This window comes from Amblyomma mixtum, chromosome 3, assembly GCF_055824585.1.
Source record: "Amblyomma mixtum isolate Tamu chromosome 3, ASM5582458v1, whole genome shotgun sequence".
Taxonomy (NCBI): Eukaryota; Metazoa; Arthropoda; class Arachnida; order Ixodida; family Ixodidae; genus Amblyomma; species Amblyomma mixtum.
In genome coordinates this window covers 280,596,875-280,619,818 of record NC_143014.1, presented here as the reverse complement: position 1 = coordinate 280,619,818, position 22,944 = coordinate 280,596,875, and the positions used below count along the sequence as shown (strand labels likewise).

Here is a 22,944-nt window from a genome sequence, read left to right as displayed (position 1 = left end):
GGAAGAAAGAATATTCAGCGTGCGATGGTTTTGAAACCGTACGAGGCAGAAGTTTTCTTAACTCAGGGTTTGTTCGGTGTTTGTTGCAGCTTGACCACCGACGCGTTCGACGGCTTCGGCGCACTCTGACGGTGCTGGCGTCGAAATGGAACAAGTGCCTATTCTGTGCCGGGCAAGATAGATATACCATGGAAGCGAAGGCTCCATAGACGCCCATTGATCCAAAAAATGGCTGCTCACGGGGCACCCCAGCGCCCCTATTCTGGGGGGCAACCTACGTATGAGTGACGTTGAATGACGTCACGCATACGTATGCTTTTGGCGCGAATTATAAAGTGGTCTTTTTATAGAACCCGCATTTTCGAGCCGGTATCTCTTGAAGGTTGCCTTTCAGCGCGCACCAACATTTGCCAGTCAAATGTGCTCGAGTTCCTGCTAGTTATAACCTTGTTAATGTGAAATTAGGAACCCAATGAAAGTGACTGGCAAAGAAGGCAGCACTGAAAAGCAGCAACACTTCCAGACGCTGGCTAAGCATGCATGATTCATTTTGGAAACCTTGGTGGAAATACTGGTGCTAGTAATTTTGTGCACATGACGGCATGATGCACAAAGCGCAGGCTCAAGTGCACAGTTTGCAATACAGTGTACGGCAAGTATGGTTTTCATATTCATGGTTTATTGCAGCAACTAAACAAATACAGTGATAAAGCACACCAACAAAAAAATTTACGCCACAGGCAGCTCAAGCAGTAGTTTTGTTTAAGCTGGCTAATGATCTCAATCATCACAGTGCGGATAGGAAAAGCCCTGAAGTTCCACGAATGTTGCCAGGTAGGAAATTGGAAAGTATAGAAAACAATGCTACGACAGCTTCAATTGAGGTAAACATGGCGTGACATAAGTAGGCGCATCAACGCATAGATCATGGAGCACAATTGGATTTTTCTAAATTTTTCATTTCTCCAGCTAAAAGATAACAGCTGTGTTTACATCTGCATGACAATGTTAAAGCTAGCTTTAGCATCAAGAAACCTGCTCAACGCAGGAGCACACCATACATTGAGACTGCGTAAAAACCTCCAGACCTACTTCTAGTCGTTAACCGGATCAATTTGAAGTAATTCTAATCCAACAAAAGCACACACAAAGTACAGCTTACAGTGAAGTTCAAGGATATTAACGTGGCAGAACAGCATGTAATCAGTGTACTGTATGCTACAACATAGCCAGACAAAGGTCCAGCGCTGTTCTGTTGTTCGTTGTGCTGCAAATGATCCTACTATAAGCTCCCAAGATGCAACGAGCCTGCTTAAAGGGGGCTTGGTAGCCAGTGGTGCTGAGTGGTAGTTATGATGACAACGGTTCATTTCATTATACCTACGAGCACGAAACTGCAGGGGGCGGGCAGGTGGAACAATTAACCCGAACGCCATGGAAACTAGGTTAATTAATTGCCTAGAAGGTCTCCTTTGGGAGCCATTCGCTTTATGGAGGTTTATCTGACAATATTGCGCAAGTACTTGAACAGGCTGGAAATGGTATAAAAGTACCCTAAAATAGTGACATAGTGGAATGGAGGATGAAAGAAGCTATATTGGACAAGCTGCAATATAGCCTGAAACTTCAAAAAACACTGCCACTAATGCCGGAATTGCATAGTTTTCATTTGCTCAATCTCAGTGCTTGCTTCGTAGCTTTCCGTTTAGTAGTTTGACTGTGCAGTTGGAGATTTTTGCTGCGTACAAGCCAATGCAACCTCACCCTGACGAACAGGGCAAACAAGCCATCATAAACGTCATCGCCACACACAGTCAGCAATTTTTCTATCTTGGCTTGAAGCAACATGCCCTACATGTTCTTTTCCTGTAATACTGGAGGTAGATGCAACAAAAAGCTGCTCGCAAGCATTGATGAAAGCTACAAAGGAGGGTGCAGGAACCGATAGGATTCCAAAGTCACCTTCTCTAAGATTTTTGTCATTTAGGCACAAGATAACTTGGCTCTGATCGGAAAACGTGGCGTTTTCTAGCCTCAGCTCACATGTATGCGACCCTGTAACACACCTATGGTCATTCATAAACTTTAAGGCAAGCCACCCAGCAAAGTAGACAATGTTGTTCTCTGCCATTGCAGATGAATAATCACACGGCAAAACTTCGACTGCAACTGGCAAAGATATGGTAGCTGTACAAAGAGAAGGAACAGATTTAGTAAAACAAACTGGGAGAGTGGCAAGAAGGCTAGACTTGTCTTTAGCACAGTTGCTGTTTTCAGACAGTTTGAAAAGGTTGCTGACTAAAAGATGTCTGAATGCTGCTTGAAATTGCCGGCAGGACGAGTTGCTGTTTGATTCGAATTTTGACCTAACAACTGAAAAAGTGTTTTCAAGTGCATCCTGTTTCATTCGTCTGGTAAGGAGGTATGTCAAACCATAGCGAGGGGCCAGGTGGTTCCATAACAGCAGCACAGCCCTCATAGTTTGGCAGAAGCCACGGATGCAAAGAGGCTGCCATGCGCAGCCGAGAACTTCTATGTGTTCGAAAACTACAATACACTCTTCCAAAAATTCTTTGTGCACAGATCCTGCACACATTGCAGAGGCATATGGAGACTTTCCCCGCTTTTGCGAAATGTTTAGACTGTCGAAGAGTCTATCGACCCTGTCAACAAATATGGCTGTGTGGATAGCCTCTGCTGGCAATTGCTGGAATGTTACCAATGTGCGCATTGCAGCAGCCCAGTGATTGCTGAATACCTGTGCTGCGAGTTTCACAGACATCTTCGAAGCAAAAGTTAAAGTGCCGGGCACTAAACTTCGGGATGGACCGAATTTGCATTTCTCTATCCCTCTCATAAGCCTGTCGTATGCACGAGCTCTTAAAAGCGGCACTGCCAACCCCGAAGTTGTACCTGAAGAGAATATTGCGCAAGCACTTGAGCAAATATGGGGGATGGAAAAAAAGAAAAGTGGTTCACCCTTCACACTTAAGTACGGCTTTTCCGGGGTCGCAAGGCTTGAGAACAAAGAAACATCCTGGTTCCCCTGATCACAAACCACAGCCACAGGCTGCAATCCAGCTCCAACCAACATTTCGTGGCATTTAAAGAGAAGGTCATGCTGAACAGTCGGAGGCGCCGCCTTATCTGCAAAGAAATAGACAATAGGCTGCTTCCACGGCGTACACACTTCTTTGCCCATGAACACAAGCGCCTTGTTTGGAAGATTTAGACCGTGTACTGCACTGCGCTCTTCAACTCCTTCAAACCTGTCAGACACTGGATTGTACGACAGCTCCTTTGAAATATGCATTTCGTCAAATATTATGGCGCAAGCCCTCTCTTGTCGTGAAAAAGACGGTGCCTGTCTGTCGATCAAAGCAAAAACTTCCGGATACAATCCAACCCTCAGTGGTACGCGTGCAAACCACAGCTGCAGAGACCTAACAGATGGAAGTTTTAGGAGTTTCCTGCAATATCTGCAACCTTTTGGGCTGTGGAAGTATAAACCTAAAACAAAGGCTTTATTTTCGCTGCACCATCGATGGCCAAGCTTGCTGACATTGTGCATCTTCAACTGAGCTTCAACAAATGCAGGAACAGGTGGAGTTAAACGTTCACGCAGACTCTCTACCAATCCAGCAGTGGTCTTCATCTGACTGCGCTGAAGCAGCCGTCCTTGCAGCCTCTTGTTGCGGTTACGGAGCTGCCTGAGCTTGGCTCGAAGTTTCTCAAGTGGCTGCCTGTCATTGATGGGGCTGGTGGAACATCCTGCAAGGAACGAAATCGGCGGAAGAGCAATAAGTTGCTACGTCTGGTTTAGTCATAGCTGCATGTAATCTGGCAGCCCCAAGAAGTGCACAATATTGCGAAAGCGTTGTAAAATTGCTAACCTTCATGAGAAAGAGGCGAACTGCTGAACAGAGCTCCTGGTGACAGAGCAGCACTGGCTGACAGTGCTGTGGCCACCCCTGCCGTACCAGGTTCCAGAGATGAAGCGCTTGCTTCAGTGCTTGTTCGTGCATATGTGTGGTCAGCTGTGACCACAGAATATAAAGAACAAAATATAGTGACAGCACCATTCTGAAAGTGAAGCGAGAAGCCCAACAATGCACAAATAATAACCAAGCACCACAGGCAGAATTAACACTCACACTGAACCATCATCAATCCATTGGCGTGGAAACAAGCTTCTGTCAGCATAGAACAAGTAGAGCTTGCACCATCTGCATCTGCGCAGCGCACAGATGAGGAATTTAGCATATTTCTGAGCCATACATCCTCAGGCTGTCCCAGCAGATACGAAAGAACAATCACCTTCTTGGAAGAGTTGAAGCGACTGGGACGACTGAGTCTGGATGCACCCCTCGGCAACAGGTTCACCGGAGACAGCGGCTATCATAGGAAGCAGCCCAGTTGGCTTTCAGTTATCACCATTTTCAGCAGACTTATCCCAGTCACGCATGCAACCCTGCTCACCTGGTTCTCCAGCACGGTGCACTGATGCCCAAGTTTTGCTCAGAGATGGTGAAAAATTCATGTCGCTGCTGCATTCGCTTGAGGTGTCTAAAATGAAACATTATTGCGGAGAGAAAAGAGAACTGAGTACATTTATGGTGAATAATCTCCAAAGATCTATACCTTCCACAGCATGCGGTTCACACATGACATCACTATAGAAAAAAAATTGCCCATCTAATGAAATAAAATTTTGTTTATATTCTGTTTCGTTAGGCACGTTATTTTGATGTAATCAGCAGCTGTTTAGCATCAGTAAATCATTTGTAATTTTTATATACTATGTTTTACATTGAAGAGTGCAAAATTCGCCTATCACGCAAACAGCGATAGCTCGCAAATAAAGTAATGCGCACCATATTGCTTCCAAATTTATGCAGGTCAGCCTACGACCTATGCCACAACAAGAATGATGTATTCGTAAGCAATTAGCGCAAAAAGGAAAACCGGACAAAAATTTGATTTCGATAGCATGAATAAGGAGGTAAACGGCAAAAACAAATAATTATTTCTGCATTTCTATGATCGTTCAGTGCATGCTTTGATACATAATACATGAACACACAATATCTCAAGAAGGTTTTCATCAGGTGTAGCTTGCCCATGTCGGCATAAGATTGCATCCTGATAAAACTGAATGTGGAAAAAATCTCTGTGCACAGAATAAGGCAAAGATCTCGAGTACTAAAATTCTTCAAACGTGTAGGAAGGCTCTCTTATGCATTTATATTCCATGCTTATGTGCAGATGTCCACCTTTTTTTCCCCTCACTTCTTTTCAGCTATCAAAGGGAAGACGAGAATGTACTCTGGTCACGAGAGAGATCACTCATACGATGCCTGGTTTCACGGTGAATAGGAAAGGTTCAATTCCTACTTGCTGCAACGCATAAAAAGTTGCTTGGTTTTCATTCCTGAAGTGGCTAGCGGCATCAAACAGCGTGAACTGGAAGACTGACGGGCTCACGTTAAGGTCCTTTCGAGCCCTTTGCCATAAAAGACCACCGAATATCCCACTTCCGCTTTCTTTTTTTTACCGGAAATATCAGGCAACAGTGCTCACATGGTAAGTGTACTTTTTTCGCACTGCCTACACACTCACTTCAGCAGCCCTTACCTACTAAGCTTGTGCCATCGGCTTACTACAAGCACAAAACTAATTGCATACTAAGCATGCTAGGCTGTACTGTCCCGATCACAATATTGCGGGACGCCGGAAAGCGTGGCAGAACTGTGTTCTGCGCCATCTAACGGCGCACTCCCGCTCGTTCTTTCTTCTCAGGCATGTCTGTAGCCTCACTACTACCTTAAGCGCGGCACATGAAGATCGAAACGAGCGCCAGGTGCCGCTTCGATATCCAGGTCTGCCTGGGCTGCGATGGGTGAAGCAGATAGTTGCCGCTTTCGCGGAGGATCGACTCTGGAGAAAGGGGAGTGGACTTGCAATGACGAGTCGTTTGTTTTAGTGCGCAAATTTGCCGAGTCATAACGTAAGATGGCCCCGCATTTTTTTTTATTCGTGTGCATGGCCTTCACAGGCATAGCCCTGTTTCCAGCACGCACACGCTTAAGTGGCAACAAAACCCCGAACGCTAGAATAAACAACTGCTCCTGGACGTGAAGAACGGTGGAATGCCAAGGCCTACGTGAAAAATACAGCTACAGTAAACGAAAAACCAAGGAAATGTGTGATTAATTTTTGCGACAAGGAAGTCTAAAAACCTTCCTTGAAAGTGAATTAACACTCGGAAACCATTCTCTAAGATCTGTACGCGAGTCCAGCACTAAGCGACACTATTGCGCAGTTAACTTTACGTCGACGGCGTTCATTGATTGCACTTAATGTGTCGTCAGCCGGAGTGCGCCAGACACATCCAGGCCGAGTCCGTATGGAAAAGAGGCGTGTCAGAGACTGAAACAGAAAAGGGTCAACGGCGCAAGTGGAGCGCCATGCAGTATGTGCATGTAAACGGCGCTTTCGACGAAATAATAAAATACACAAGTAGACATGCAGCCTTCTAAAGCCGATGGCCAAGAAGGGGGGGGGGGGAGGGGGCGTGTTTTCCTAGCCTAGTCCGACTTTGCTAATGGCCAGTGAAATTCCCGTCCACTGCAATTATTACTTGAAGGCGTCCTGGCATCGAACGGCACGGAGCTGTCACTTAGACAGTATCAGCAGCTACCCATGAGCTTTTGTGCCGACATTTCTTTCCAACTTTCGACACAGTGACCTCAGCAGCTGTTCTAAACCTGGAGCCTTGTGATTGGCCGGGGATTGTTAGTGGAAGGTATATAAGCGGGTCCCTCTGACGCGTTTCTGCATCTACGAAAATGCCGCCGAGAGTTCCTGCCGAAGATGGGCGATTTATAGCGCGTCTTTTTCTCGAAGGAGTGCCTCAGCAAGAAATATGCCGCCGCATGGGCAGATCGAAATCTGCGGTCACTCGCGCTATTCGTGCCTCCCAAGAAGATAACGGAGGAATAACGGACGCCGAGCGCTCCGGTCGTCGAAGAGCCACACAGGAGAAAGACCAGCTGATCGTTGCTGCTGCAGTCGCCGATCCCTTCATCACTGCCCGAGAACTGCAACAAGAGCTGGGGATTCAGGTGTATTTGTGCACTATAATGCGAAGACTGAGGGAAGCCGGACTTCAAAACTGCGTGGCGGCTCAGAAGCCCCATCTGTCTGAGAAGCAGCGACGACAGAGGCTGGAGTTTGCACGGGCCCTGGAGCAGTGGACCGTGGATGACTGGTCTCATGTGGTCTTCACCGACGAGTCGACTTTCAGCACGAGGTGGGACCCAGAGTGGAGCGTCTAGCGGCCGGTCAGTTGCAGGTAGACAAAAATAGCCACATATTCTCTGGTATACAGTTTTAAAGTCACCCGTTATATTCGTTAAAAAGGCACGAAATATTGAGTTTGAACCAAATATTGAATCATTCACTCTTCTCTGCCTTCATGTCGGGCACATTCTTTTCCTGTACGAGCTTCATATGTCACTCCGGTTGACGCCAGATCAACTGCAATCAGTGAATGCCGTCGTCGTCAAGTCAACGGCACATGAGCTTCGCAGAGCGCTGGACACGAGGAACACATCTGAGAGAATCATTGCCGAGTATTATGGTTTTCTCTTTCATGCGCAAAATAAATCTGGCTTTTCCTATATGATTGCGTAACCGCATTTTCAGGGAAGTGCTTGGTATACCAAAACTCTTCTCGACAAGAAGCTGGTCATCCAGGCATTCAGGCTTGAGGCCTGTTCGTTCAGCGCGCATACACTCGCACAAAAAACAGAGAAAACATAATTGCACTCTCCCTCATCTTTATCAAGAGTCGCTGCATCGCGATAGCGACACGCTCTCTGTTTCATTCATCAGCGGCTGAGCCAGATGCTGGCTAGATTTCGAAGCGACACCTTTCGCTAGTGGCGATCTATGTACTGCGCGCGTGCTAGGAGTGACAGTACAGAGAGGCCTGAAAAGGGGAGAACGAGCGAGGCTGCGCCGTTAGATGGCGCGGAACGCAGTTCTGCCACGCTTTCCGACGTCCCGCAATATTGCGATCGCGACAGTACATTTATCGAGAACTTCACATGCAGTGTACAATGCATACCAGGAGGAAAAGAATCTCGATCCCAGCAGCGGAAAAATGCGCCTAGTGCAATGTTGCACGACACACAGGAAGTACACAAATAAAGGGGCTGGAGCACCTCGTGCGAGTGTGTAGTTGATTCCAATACTGCAGCAATCGCTGGATTGGTAAACTTGCACGCAAGAGACGCAACGTATATATATATATATATATATATATATATATATATATATATATATATATATATATATATTATTGTGTGAGCCTTCTTCATCGTCATGACCTCCATGCATCATCTTCTTTCACTTGCACGGATCATCATCATCCCGGGGCTCCGCCGGTGGCTCGTGCCTCGGGTTTGTCGGGAGAATGAACGCCGGACGCGGCCGTCTTCCTCCAGCGTCTTTCCGTCTCGGTCTAGCTTGCCTTCACAAGTGGTGGAGGTGAAACTCGATCCACTTTCTCATCGACCGCCTTGTCGGCGCTTCGACCTCACTCAATGATAGGCTCCGCCGACAGCTGCGCAGCTTCAAGGTCGAAGATGGCATCCTCCGCCGCTACGTATATTGCCCTGATGGAACCCGCTGGCTCCCAGTCGTGCCGCGAGTGCTTCACCGCCATATCCTAGAGGCTCTATGCGATTATCCCACTGCCGGTCACCTAGGTTTTCACAAAACCAAAACCTACGACCGCATAAAGAGACGTTTCTTTTGGCCTGGCCTATCCACCAGCGTCGCTAAATACGTCGCTTCCTGCCCCCTGTGCCACCATCGCAAACGACCGACTTCTCCATCCGCTGGCCTCCTACAACCCCTTCCCTGCCCCGCCACGCCATTCGCAGTCGTCGGCATGGTGGTGAAAACTTTATTATGCGATGCATATTAACGTAGGTTTCAGGCCTTCGCGCGACGCCCGGCGGTGGCCACCATTGACCTTGAAGTGAGATCACATGATGTGACGTCACGTGATGACGTCACACCGGCTGCAGATGGGGCCTCATATCGCGCCGTCGGACGTCGCCCGGCGGAGGCCTCCACGCTTCGGTTCGCGCCGTCGCGCGCGACGCGGCGGCGGCGCCACCTTCGCTGCATCACGTGATATGTGACGTCACGCCAGGGATGAAGCGGCGCGCGCCCGCCGTCGCGTCAATCTCTGTGCCCGCAACCGCGCCAGCGTCTTTGCACCGGGCGTGTATGCGGTCAAGATGCCTCCGAACGCTAAGGACGTTAATAATAAGAATGCAAAACGAAGGCTGCTTCGCATCCACTGGGCTTAACCTTGATAAGCCTCCAACTTTTTTTTACAACTGGGGAGTTCGACTTATATGGTCCCCTCTCTCTCCGATCGAGGTAATCATTGGATCATCACAGCTGTCGACCACCTCACGCGCTATGCTGAGACAGCACCCGTGCCCACTGGCTCAGCTCAAGAGGTCGCAACTTTCTTCTTGCGATCTATTGTATTGCGGTATGGTGCTCCTCGGGTGCTCCTAAGCGACCGCGGGACGACCTTTTTATCGACAGTCGTTGCCGACGTTCTCCACGCCTCATCCACCCTTCACAAGACAACCTCAAGCTACCATCCCACGACCAACGGTCTGACTGAGCGATTTCATCGCACCATGTCGGATATGAGCTCCATGCACGTGACACCGGATCATCGAAATTGGGACACTATTCTACCGTTCGTCACATTCGCTTATAATACTGCAGTACAGCGCACAACCGGTTACTCTTCATTTTTCCTCGTTTACGGCCCACCACAATTCTCGACAGTTTTTTCTTCTCTACGCCCTAGTATTCCTCCGTGTCCATGCCTGCCCAGTTCGTCTCCCGTGTGGCCAGATGCCGTCACCTTGCTCGCCTCAACACTGAAGCCTGCCAGGAAGATCGCAAGAGTCGATATGATGCTACTCATCGTGTGGTCCATTTCCGTCCTGGTGACGAAGTTCACCTTTACACACCACAGCGCACCCCTGGCCTTAGTGACAAATTTTACCACCGTTACCTTGGTCCCTATACGGTCATCAACCAAACTTCTCCAGTCAATTACTCAGTCACACCTGTTGTTCCCCCAGCCGATCGACGCCACCGCGGTACTGAAATTGTCCAAGTTTCCCGTCTGAAGCCGTTTGTGCGCCGCGGTACAACGGTTCCTTAGCAGCGGCCAGGATGGCTGCTTCCCACCCCCAGAGCAGATTGTGTGAGCCTTCTTCATCGTCTTGACCTAAATGGATCATCTTTCACTTGTACATACCATCGTCATCTTCTGCGCATCATCTTCTTTCACTTGTACATACCATCGTCATCTTCTACGCATCATCTTCTTTCACTTGTTCGGATCATCATCATCATCATCCCGGGGCTCCGCCGGTGGCTCGCGCCTCGGGTTCGTCGGGAGAATAAACGCCGGAAACGGCCGTCTTCCTCAAGCGTCTTGCCGTCTCGGCCTAGCGTGCCTTCACAAGATTGTATATAATATATATATATATATATATATATATATATATATATATATATATATATATATATATATATATATATATATATATATATATATATATATATATATATTGCCCTGATGCAGCATTTCGTGATTTCATTTTTGTCTTGCTAAGCAGTGTGCAGGCGCAAATTTACTGCAACTTTTAAAGCCACAAGACAGATACATAATTCATTTTGCAAAAGATGCTGGACTTTTTACGGTCACGAGAAAAATAATGTAAAAGTAAAGAAAGAAAGCAGAAAAGAAGAAAAAAATTAAAGGAAGAAAGGAAAGAAAAAAAAAGAGTAAATTTCATTCGAAGACAAAAGATGGCATGTCAAGAGCGGCGTGTGGGATGTCGTTTTTCCCGAAGGACGAATCCCAACATAAAAACGTAAAAACTGTTTATTCGATCCGCGGTGGCGGCGGATGAGCATACCAAAGCTACGCTCGTCTCGGTAGCGGAAGAAAAAAAGCCGCTCTTCCCAGCCAGGCAGTCTGTTTTTGCAGCCACCGTCGGCGACGCATGCCTCGTGTGACGCAGCGGCGGCGCTGTGTTTTACGGTAACGCAGTCCAGCGTGTAGCCGTTGTTAAGATCGGCGAACAAGGGCCTGGGAAGAATTAGTACCGGACGTGACTCAGCGCAAAGAAAAGATGCGGCGCAGGCTGACGACACCAGCGGCGGAAGCAGAGACGACGACGGCGGCGGCGGCAGTGTGGCTGAGTCTGTCCTGGGTACCCGGACGGTGTGGTGCTACGCAACGTCACGCTGAAACCGCTAATTGAAAGACGGCTGTGTCCTCGACAGAGGTCTGGTGCTTCAGCCATCCGGCGGGGGAGTTCGAGGACGTTCATTCACCTGAGGGGAGACTGCAGGAGACTTCTTTCCCGCGGAGGCAACGCAGAGAAGGCTTGCTGCAGTGGCCAAGGTGACGCATCAGTGTTTAATCACTCCGTCTTCCCCTTCCCATCGACCTAGCTGCGAGAGAGCCCAGCACCGCCCCCTGCCGTGGGTGGTACCACCAGTTTCCACATGTGCCCATCTGATTGGGCATCTATCTCCGAGCTTTATTCCCCAGTCAGGGACCTGGGGAATACGAACTCTATTTAACGGGATGATGTTTTGTGACCGAGCACTACCATCTCGACTGTAAATATGTAAAATAAACCTTCGGAGTTCAACACCGCCCTTCGGAGCAGGGACTTCCGGGGCTGAACGAGTTAGTCATCTCCAGGCCCCCTCATCTTCAACACTGGTTCCGGCGGTGGGATTGAAGCTCCATCTTCAACACCGTGTTACGCTTGGCCGGATGATAACAAGGCGGAGGCTGCATGGAAATATGCGCAGAATGTGTCGCCACATCACCCCCCCCCCCCGTTGGCGCAGGGGTGGTAGCTGGTGGTCCTTGAGCGCTCGAACCCGATGGTCAGCCCGAGGAGCCTGAAGAGGAACTGTCGTTCTTGCTCGGTGGTGATGCGGCGAGGGGGCCCGAAGTGAGCAATCCGCCCTGCGAAGAAGGCCAAGGCGACGTCTTCCGTGGTGATTCCCTCGAGGGGCCATGCCTCAGGACATCGAGTATACCAATCGATGGCGGTGAGGCAGTAGCCGAAGGACGGATCCCAACATAAAAACGCAACAACTCTTTATTCCATTAGTGGTGGTGGCGCACGAGCATACCAACGCTACGCTCGTCTCGGCAGCGGAAGGAAAAAGCCACTCTTCTCAGCCGGGCAGCCTCTTTTCGTAGCCACCTTCGGCGACGCATGCCTCGGGTGACGCAGCGGTGGCGCTGTCTTTTATCGGTAACGCAGTGCAGCGTGTAGCCGTGTTACGCTGGGCCGGATGATAACAAGGCGGAGGCTACGCGGAAATATGCGCAGAATATATCGCCACAGGCGTATACCGTAAAAGTTTGATGGAAAAATTACCGTCAATGCTTCCTCGAGTAGGCAAAGCACCGTGTTGCAGCCTTCCTGACGGCAGATACGCAGACGGTTCGAAGTGCTTGGAACAAACCCTGAAGCCTCGCAGCTGCCATGGCGCCTTCTGCTCCAGGCTGACGTTGTGGCAGAACTGCACCAACGTTAGGCACCTGGACGTGATGCAACATGCACGTTATACATAATTGCGCCGTAAGGATTACTGCATACTCAAACACCAATGTGTCATTATTCCTGTCACTGCTAACTGTAGTACATTATACTTTCATTATATCTGAACTATGGTAGTAAATGCACGCCCCAAGCTCTCAGCCTCCAAGAGTGCGGTTACGCTCGTCCTCATGCCACGCGGCTAGCTACTTTTCTATGCTTAAGAATGACCAGAGTGAAGTGCGTTTAAAATTACCCTGACGGTCATGTATCTGCAGAATAGCAATACCAAGACAGGCAGTAACTCCTGCTGAGCGAATTCAGTTTGTGGGAATCCTGGCTTTCCGCCATCGCCTTTGCACGGCTGTGCCGGCCTCCCGCGTTGTTTCTCCTCTTTCCCTTGCTCCCGCCTCAGGCGGTGGAGAGGCGGCTGGGTGACTAATCACTGTCATTTAGCCACAGCTCCGCCTCGGCTCCCCAAGGGCCTTTGCCATTGGCGCATTTTGGCGGGAATTCGGGACCGGATTTGGGCGGCCGCGCACAGCGCGCGCGACCGTCCGAGCGGGGTCGGGAGGGAGATCCCTCCGAGACAGCGTAAGGTGCGTACACTACTGTTTTGTCCCTGCCGGCCTTTGCCGCTCGGACCAGTGCATATACTCGAGCTCGCCCGCACGTGTCCTCTGACCTGCAGCGGCTCGAGCCTGTCCAGCGGGGTCCAGCGACCTTCGACAGGCGTACCTTGCGTTGATTGCCCACTCTCTCTCGCAACCGGCCCAACGGTCGACACGAGAGAGAGATCACAGCACTGCCGCGGGGACATTCTCCTGCAGCGGCGTGCTAGCGGCGCGCATTGCTCGAGTCGCTTCGTGCGCGCAGCGGGGCCTTGCTCCTCGCGCGCCCCCGGGACGGGGTGACGATTGAGTGTGTGTGTACTGCTGAAGGACGACGTGAATAAACGTCTCCTTTGTGAACTTGGAGGCCTATTTTTTTGCGGCGAATCGCTCTCCTCCCAGCGGAGGTTGAGTGCGCTGCAGCGGTGTCCCAGTGTGTGTGTGGTGACGGCTGATCGGGGCCCTTGGCTCGCGCGAAGCTCGAACCCGCGGTGGGTGGTGGCCTGTGTCCACGTAGAAACCCACAACTGGCGCCGAACGTGCTAAGTCATTGGCGCTTACGCCTTTGATGACATATTCGCCGAGCAGGTCGCCTTGCCGATCACGCTTGCGCACCATGTCTAACCCCAGCGGGGCACTCGGCAGCTACATGTCGGCTCCCTACGGAGTTGTAGCGTCGTTTGATCCGCTGGCTGCTGTTCCTTCGAATAGCCAGACACCGTGGTTGGCCGCGGCCCCCATTGGGTTTACGGCGACACAACCCAAAATGTCGACCACGCGGCTCCCATTGGAGCTGTATCGGAAGCACCCTGCGGTGCATCCGCTGGTCACATGCCTCAGCTGTGCACGCTTTCCGCCCAGTGCGAAAGCAGTTCGTGTCACGCTGCCGCAACCGGCAGTTTCGAACAGCAGCAGCCGTGCCCCGCGAGCAGTCAATTCTGCTCTGGGAACGGCGAGGCGCTGGCCCGGTTCCCTGCGGAAACCGCGCCGCTCATCGAACTAGGAGCCTTGCCTCCCTCGTTCGTGCAGCCCGCCCAAACCTCCACTGAGGCTGGGGCGCAGGCGCTGCTAGCCAGTGCTGCCCAGATGATCCAGTCGCTGTCAGGGGCGGTTGGGACGCTTTTGGCCACGCCGAAGTTGTCTCACCCCGCGGCCAAGTTGCCCATGCCAACATATCGCGGGTATGATGACCTACTCAGTGCCCGGGATTTCCTTGAGTCCCTCACCCATTATCAGAGAACTATGGGTCTCACTGAGCAGGTGGTGCTTGCACACATCATCCCCGCAGCGCTGACTGACACGGCAGCTCGGTGGCATCGGCTTTCCGGCCACCGGGCAGCGACTCTCGAGGAGTTCCGTGCAGCATTCCTGCGCGAATTCCTGCCCGCTGACTACGAGCGTAGGATGCGGCGAGAGCTGGAGCTCCGTACTCAGGCTCCGGATGAGTCGCTGCAAGAGTATGTTCGTGCGATGGAAGACCTTTTCTCAATCGCCGAGCCCAGAGCCTCGAACGAGGAGCGTGTCGAAAGGACGATCAGGCAGGCACATCCGACATTCCGAGATTTGGAGGAGCTGGCCGCCGAGGCAAAGCGCATTCAAGGCGACATTCTCGCCGCGCGCGCCTATCGTCCGCCACCGCCGGCAAGCGAGGCCCTTGAGCCACGTTGTGCATGGAGAGGGACCTTGCCCTTACCCAACCGGCGACCACCCGCACAACCTGCCTTTGCAGCTGTTAGCGGGCAAAACGAGACATGGGAGTTGAGCGACAGAGCTCTCGATCCCTACTCGTACGGGAGACCAGAAGCCTGCGCGCACCGTGTTCTGAAACGCGTGCTGAGGGGCGCCAAGCGCTCCAACGCACAGCGGAGGGGCAAACCCGACTCGGCCGACCCTTTGGTAGTGCAGCGGGCGGACCCAGGCAGGGAGAGGCGCCATTGTCCCGCGACCAAGCTCGCGGCGGTGTGCGCTGTTTCCGCTGCCAAGAGAGGGGCCACTTAGCAAGAAAATGCACCGTAGCCAGGCCTCCTGCGAGGCAGGGAAACGGCGGCGGGGGTCGGTCGTAAAGGGACCACCGGCCCAATCTCTGCTAATTCCCTCTGCGTACAGAGCAAGCTGCCTTGCTAATGCGCACGCGCCATTCATTCCGGTCACCATTGCTGGCCGCGAATTTTCGGCGTTACTGGATACGGGAGCCAGCGCTTCCTTGTTCGGTGAAGAGGTGTTGTCCCACTTGCAAAAGCACTCTGTGCGCTTGCGGGACTGCCGTACGGCATTCAACCTTGCGAAAGGCGTAGCCCATTCGGCTGGCGCCGCGAGGCTGACTGTCATGTGGGGAGAGCGGACGAGACGCACGCGTTTCATCCATCTCCCAGGGCTCAGTGTGCCCATGATTCTCGGACGGGGCTTTCTCCTGAAAACCGGGATCGTGGTGGACATTGCGAATGACGGCTATCGCGACGGACCATTTTCCCAGCTTAAGCCGTTCATTAGCCCACCGGCGTCAGTATCTGCCTGCGCAGTGAAGGCGTTCGGAGAGTGCCACGCTCAGAGGACAGGGCCACGCCCTTGTGTCGAGCGTTCCGTCGTTCTGCCTCCCCTTAGGGACCGAGCGGCGCGGCACGACCAGGCACCACATCCGCTGGCCGCCTGTGCGGTAACATTGGATGACACACAGAAGGCTCGTTTTACAGCACTATTGCGTTAGTACGATGAGCTCTTCACGGATCAACCTGGCTGTACCACTTTAGTGAGCCACAAGATCCACACTGGAGACGCGCTTCCTTTGAAGTGCAACCCTAGACCCGTCAGCCTTGCGAAAAGGCAGGTGACTGACGGGTTGCTGGATTAGATGCTGTCGGCGGACATTATCCGCCGCTCGTCCAGCGCCTGGGCGTCTCCGGTGGTGTTGGTGCCTAAGAAAGATGGCAGCCACCGTTTGTGTGTGGATTATCGCCGTCTGAATGCGCTGACTCGCAAGGATGCCTATCCGCTCCCGACGATCAGCTCAATCGTAGGAAACCTGGGCAGCGCGCGGTACTTTTCCACGCTAGATGCCTCCAAAGGTTACCTACAGGTCCAGATGGCTGACACTGACCGGTCTAAGACCGCGTTCACGTGCCACAGAGGGCTGTTTGAGTTCACTCGTATGCCCTTTGGTCTCTGCAATGGTCCTGCGACTTTTCAGAGGCTCATGGACGGCGTCCTGGGGGAAGCGAAATGTTCCCACGCCATGTGCTACCTGGACGATATCGGTATTTATTCACGAACCTTCGATGAGCACTTAGGCCACATTGCCGACGTGCTCGAGAGGGTACGGGCTGCTGGGATGACTTTGAATCCTGCGAAAGCCCAAATAGCGCGGACCCGGGTTCAGTTACTAGGGTTCACGCTGGGCGAGGGCTCCATTGAGCCTGATGTGGAGAAACTTCGAGCCATACTCGAATTTCCCGCGCCCAAGGACGTACGCGGCCTCCGCCGCTTTCTGGGAATGGCCAATTTTTATCGGTCGTTCATCCCGTCCTGTGCCCGCGTGCAGGCACCCTTGACCAAGCTCTTGGGAAAGACTGCAGCGTGGCGATGGGGGCCCGAGCAAGAGCGATCCTTTCGCCTCCTGTCTAGTGCCATTGCCGAGACAGCGCAGCTCAGGCTACCCGACCTGACCAGACAGTTCGTAGTCCAGACTGACGCGAGCGAGCTGGGTTTAGGAGCAGTTCTCCTACAGGAATTCGATGGCGTGCTGCAACCGCTGGCCTTTGCCAGCCGCTCCTTGCTGCCCTCGGAGAGGAATTATTCCGTGACCGAGAAGGAGTGCCTCGCCATCGTGTTTGCACTGCGCAAATTTGACGTCTACCTTGATGGAACGCAATTCGTGGTGCAGACAGACCACAGTGCGCTCAGCTGGCTGATGCGGCTCCGCGAGCCTGCGGGTCGGCTGGCGCGCTGGGCTCTCCTGATACAGCATTACGACTTTTCCGTGCAGTATCGAAAGGGGAGCACAAACGTGGTAGCTGACGCGCTATCCCGTGCCCCACTCGCCAGCGGCGCCTTGACGCCTGTAGGCGGAGGGGGCGAAACAGCGGACGAGCCGCCGGGCGGCAAGGAGGGGGAGCCCGCAAACGGGTTAACCCATTCCGCTAACCAGGCAAGCAGCGCTTCGAAAAGCGGACGAGAGGCAAAGCTCTTCGTGAGTGCCTCGGAAGTGCCGACGCGAACGGAAATTTTGGCTGCAAACCTGAGTGGGGACGAGACCATGCTCCCCTCTGGGATGACTGGAATCGTTTTCAGCCGTAAAGAGCTACTGAAAGCCCAGCAAAATGACCCCTTTTGTCGCGAGGTGAGCGACGGTCTCAGGGAGACGGAGCGCCGTGACGCTTCTTGTATTGTAGCGGGCGCAGGGGGGCAGAAGCCAGCGTGTGTCGCGGCGAACCCCGGGGATTCATATTTGCTGGACAATGACGGGCTCGTGCTGAAATACATAGCCACCGATGACGAGTCCATCGACCCGTTCAAGGTGGTTATCCCCAAAAGTCTGAGGGGTGCACTGTTGAGATTCTCTCATGACGAACCACTGGCCGGTCATCTGAGTGGCTCCAAAGTTTTTGCAAAACTGAGTCAATCGGTGACGTGGCCCGGCATGAAGCGTGACATTTTCCGCTATTGCCGTTCCTGCCATGTCTGTCAAGCGGTGAAGTCACGGGGCGGCAAGCCGCCTGGAATGATGAAGCCGATTGACAGTGTGCGTCCGTGGCAGATGGCCACCTGCGATTTGATGGGGCCTTTCCCCAGGAGCAAGCAGGGGTTCATTTACCTGATGGTAGTCGCTGACCACTTTTCCAAATGGGTTGAGTTGTACCCCCTTCGGAAAGTGTCAGCACGAGCGGTGATGGATAAACTCCAGGAAGTGTTCTGTCGGTTCGGCTTTCCGGAAAGACTGATCACGGACAATGCGTCCTATTTCACCGCTCGGGTGTTCGGTAACACGTGCCGTTCCCTCGGAATCGAGCACTACACCACTTCACCCTACCACCCCCAGTCCAATTTGACCGAGCGAATCAACCGAACGCTAAAGCCAATGCTTGCGGCCTTTGCCGAGTGTCAAAAGGATTGGGCAGACCATTTGAGCGAGTTTGCGTTCGCCATCCGAACAGCTGAGAATCGCTCAACTGGTTTCTCTCCTGCCTTCCTCAATTTCGGGAGGGAGCTGGCGAATCCGATGTCAAACGTCGTGCAGAGCCAGCTCGGGGATGAGCAGACGCGGGCAGACTGCTCTGCTTATGCGTCGACGCTTCGGGACCGGCTTGGTCGGGCTCTCAACAGAGCAAGGCAGAGTTTGGCGGCAGCCAGAGCCCAACAGAAGGCTCAGTATGACCGCAAGCACCGCCGCCTGACTTTTCAGGTGGGTGATCTTGTCCTGAAGCGCAACCACGTTCTTAGCGATGCGAGCAAGGGGTTCTCAGCCTCACTCGCTCCTAAGTGGCTTGGTCCGTACCGAGTGGTCAGAGTCTGGTCGTCACTCGCGTACCTGCTGGAGAATCCCGTTACGGGGAAAACCAGCCGTGCCCACATCGCAGACCTGAAAGCCTACGCGTCACGGTCTGACGAGCTTGCGCCGGTACCCATTGGTATCAAAGGCAAGCGCAAAGGCACAACTGGTGCTGCGGAACGCAAGTGTACGGAGCACCGGTACAATCTGAGGCGACGGTCACCGGTGTGATTTATGCCGGACAGCGGACTTTTCCGCAACCGAAGGCACGCAGCCTCAGCTAGCTGGCGAGCTTTCTCGTCAGGCCCTACCCAGGCGAAGCACGGTGCGTTATTTTTTTTTTGGTTGTTGTTTTGGCAGCATGATCAGTTCCAGCCTTGTGTGTTTATCAGTTTATTTATTTGTTTGCTTGAGTCAGTTTCTAGCCACTTTCGTTTCCCGCTTGCTCGTCTGTTTTTGTTCTAACGTACTCAGATGTACATAGGCAAACTTCAGCCCGCTCGTGCTTGCTCTTTTCTAGAAGGAATAGATTGGATTAGGTGTCGTTTGTACAGCGCGCCTTTTCTCATTTCCGGCCCGACTGTGGGTGGTTGGCTCGTTAAGGAGTCGTGTGCCGCGGTGCGGGTTTTGTGCGGCCCGTATGAAGGGGAAGTTGGCGGGGCGTTAGGGGCGATGGGGGGCGGAAAGTGCACCCTTTGACCCTCGCCGCGGCGCCTCTGGACGCTTCTGATGAGCGGAACGTTGCCGCCGACCGGCGTCCGAGCACGTGCCGGTGTATGTGTGTTTGTGGCATTGTGCGCCCGTAACCGTGAGAGGAGGCGACGCACGCCTGTGAGCTGTGCCGTTCTGTGCTTCTGCGTGAGCATGTGGATGAGAAGGACCCCTCGCTGTGGCCAAGGTTACACATCAGGACGCCGCCGAACGTCCTCGCCCGTTTCAGCCGGCGTGAAGGGGGTGCACTAACTCTCTTGTGCCCGAACGTGATGTCGTGCCCAAGGGCGCGGGGTTAATGCTCTGCCGCGGCCCCGTCGTCATCAACGGAAAGAAGACCGCCATCAGTCGTCGGCCCTCCCAGCCCGTTCAACTTGAAGTCTGCGAGCGGTGAGTCGCCGACCGGCCCACTGGGCCGCGCCATCGAACTTTGAGGCTGACATCCACCTGTCACATAGTTGTACAGTTGAATTCACATCGCCTTGTGTACCGTGTATATAATCTGCAAGCTGTTTTGATTTACTGAAGCGTATGCAAGTGTTGTTTGCCTTGTTTTTCCTTTGTTTTATTACGTAGTTCTGGCTGGAACTGAAGGGTAGCTAGTTTTGTTTTGTGTATTCATTTCTTTATTTTGGAACTGAAGTGTAGCTTATTTTTTTGTGTATTGATTTCTTTATTTTGGCCGCGTGCTTTGCCGATGGGTAGGAGGGCATTTAAGGAGAGGGGGATGTGGGAATCCTGGCTTTCCGTCGTCGCCTTTGCGCAGCTGTGCCGGCCTCCCGCGTTGTTTCTCCTCTTTCCCTTGCTCCCGCCTCAGGCGGTGGAGAGGCGGCTGGGTGACTAATCACTGTCATTTAGCCACAGCTCCGCCCCGGCTCCCCAAGGGCCTTTGCCATTGGCGCCTTTTGGCGGGAATTCGGGACCGGTTTTGGGCGGCCGCGCACCGCGCGACCGTCCGAGCGGGGTCGAGAGGGAGATCCCTCCGAGACAGCTTAAGGTGCGTACACTACTGTTTTGTCCCTGCTGGCCTTTGCCGCTCGGACCAGTGCATATACTCGAGCTCGCCCGCACGTGTCCTCTGACCTGCAGCGGCTCGAGCCTGTCCAGCGGGGTCCAGCGACCTCCGACAGGCGTACCTTGCGTTGATTGCCCACTCTCTCTCGCAACCGGCCCAACGGTCGACACGAGAGAGAGATCACAGCACTGCCGCGGGGACATTCTCCTGCAGCGGCGTGCTAGCGGCGCGCATTGCTCGAGTCGCTTCGTGCGCGCAGCGGAGCCTTGCTCCTCGCGCGCCCCCGGGACGGGGTGACGATTGAGTGTGTGTGTACTGCTGAAGGACTACGTGAATAAACGTCTCCTTTGTGAACTTGGAGGCCTATTTCTTTGCGGCGAATCGCTCTCCTCCCAGCGGAGGTTGAGTGCGCTGCAGCGGTGTCCCAGTGTGTGTGTGGTGACGGCTGATCGGGGCCCTTGGCTCGCGCGAAGCTCGAACCCGCGGTGGGTGGTGGCCTGTGTCCACTTAGAAACCCACAAGTTAAAGCACCCTCAAGGCCGCGCACATACACGTGGCTGAATTTCGATACTACCAGTTGCGAGAGGATTTCAAATTGGCTTCACGGTGTTAGAAAACTAAACAGTATCGTGCTCAGAGCTGTCAGGCAGCATAGTTTGTTTTAAATTGGCCTTCCGGCCAGTAGCGTGCACATGGTTGCTCCTGAGAGCCCGGTATCAAGTTAACGCTGGTGATAGTCGGCTGCATGAAATTCACCATAAATCAGACAAATAGTGGGCCTCTTTCGCACGCCTTAGCACTGAAAGTGTGTGCCCTGCAGTGTAGTAGAAAATATCCCCGAAAACATGAAGCCAAGTACGCACGAACTGGTTACAGCTGTGAAACAGGATCGAACAACCCGGCGGAAGCATTCGGAGCATACATAGAGCAGACGCCTTTTAGCAGACGACACTGACAAGAGCTCACCTGTGAAAGTCCAGCGGGAAGTGGTGTAGCTTGACACCGATGGTACTGTCCATGCTGTAGCAATGTACCTCGGAGCTTCGTTTCTTCAGACTCCGCAAGCTCATCTTGAAGTGAAGCGCTAAACGCTTCAAAACAACAGCGCGAAGCGTGCAAAGACGGAAAAAGACTGCGCACTAGCCGCACGTTGAAGGAAACGACAAAACCGAGAAGTCTGCCGCAGCGGTGCAGCGGGGTGCAAATTTTACAAAACGGTGACAGAGAAGCCACACGCAAGGACGACGAAAACTTCGCAAAAGGAGCATTTTGAGACCGGCGAGCTAAATTTATACGCTTCACCAGGCGTGCCATTGCAGAGAGCTGGAGATAAGAAACCGTTCCGTAAGCTCCTGCGGTCACTGCGGCCGGGTACCGAAACAAGGCCTGCAAAGTCGCGCTGCAAATGCACCGCACAGTCATAAACAGGGGGCGCAACAAGAGCGTTGCGAAAAATGACAAAATTCGGCGTAATGTTTTGCTGAAATAATTTACCTATTTTATAAAACGTGGCTAAAATATTAATTTATATTTTGTTTTAGAGCATTTTTTATACTGTTATGGCCCCTAAAGTGGCTGTGCTGCAGTCGCGCTTAAACGTTTTTGGGCCCAGCCTTCGCCACCATGCTACATCCTCCTTGGTGCAGCTGCCACCGCCGGTGCGCGCGCGCTCTTGCTTCCGCTACTGTGTGGCGTCACAATTGCTATGCACAGCTGCGCCTCCCACCGCCGCGCCGGTTGCTAAGGGGGGGAGGATGCTGCGCTTTTACTTTCTCCTTTCCAAGCTCCCGTTCCATTGCTTTCGCAGCTTAAATGGACAATGCTACGAATTAAAGGTCGCTTCTAAATGTTTTCCATGCATAAAAATGATGAAAGAAGCATTCGCACCAAGTATGAGTCTTAAGAACTGATCCGGCAATTTATTAGGAATTCTTAAAAACCGTGTTTTTTTTTTAAATTCGCGGCCCGATTGGCGGCGTCCTCGTAGTGACCGATTTTGAAACTTGCCCCCTCCGGCAAGCGCGAGCCAGTGCATTGCCTTCGCGCATATGGTTTCAATTTACCTCTGCCGCCTTTCTGTAGAGAGTTCCGGAGGCACTCACTGTGTCTTTTTCGTCCGCCCGAGGCGAAGAAAGTTCGCAGAGCCGCAGTCGACGCTGCTGCTGTGGTGCTGGGTAGGACAACCGGAAATCGCAAACCGAACACCAGCGAATGACGTATTCATGGGCAGGGCCCAGTCCCAGAGCTGTTTTTTTTTCTGGTGCCCCGCGTGCACGAGTTGAGGGGAGAGAGGAGGAGCGTAATTTTTAATCGTCTATATCTTCGTTGTTATAGATGCTAGCTCAAAAATTCTTGCGCTGGGGTGACGAGCGTTGGAATGCCAATCGTCTGCTTTACGTAATCTCAATTTATTGCAGAGTCCCTTTAAAGGGTGTCCAC

General features: G+C 52.5%; 1 protein-coding gene and 1 pseudogene across 1 annotated transcript; both read right to left on the bottom strand.

Moving 5' to 3' along the window:
• Positions 1-1,665: 1,665 nt before the first annotated feature.
• LOC149355011 (uncharacterized) lies at positions 1,666-3,313 on the bottom strand (annotated as a pseudogene).
• A 575-nt stretch (positions 3,314-3,888) lies between these two features.
• On the bottom strand, positions 3,889-21,773 carry LOC149355010 (uncharacterized). Its single transcript, XM_089577574.1, has 6 exons — positions 21,472-21,773; positions 12,525-12,688; positions 4,480-4,566; positions 4,318-4,395; positions 4,155-4,232; positions 3,889-4,037 (listed from the first exon to the last, which is right to left on the bottom strand). Exons 1-6 carry the CDS (start codon positions 21,573-21,575, stop codon positions 3,889-3,891), a joined length of 660 nt encoding a protein of 219 aa, XP_089433700.1. The 5' UTR covers positions 21,576-21,773.
• Positions 21,774-22,944: the final 1,171 nt, after the last annotated feature.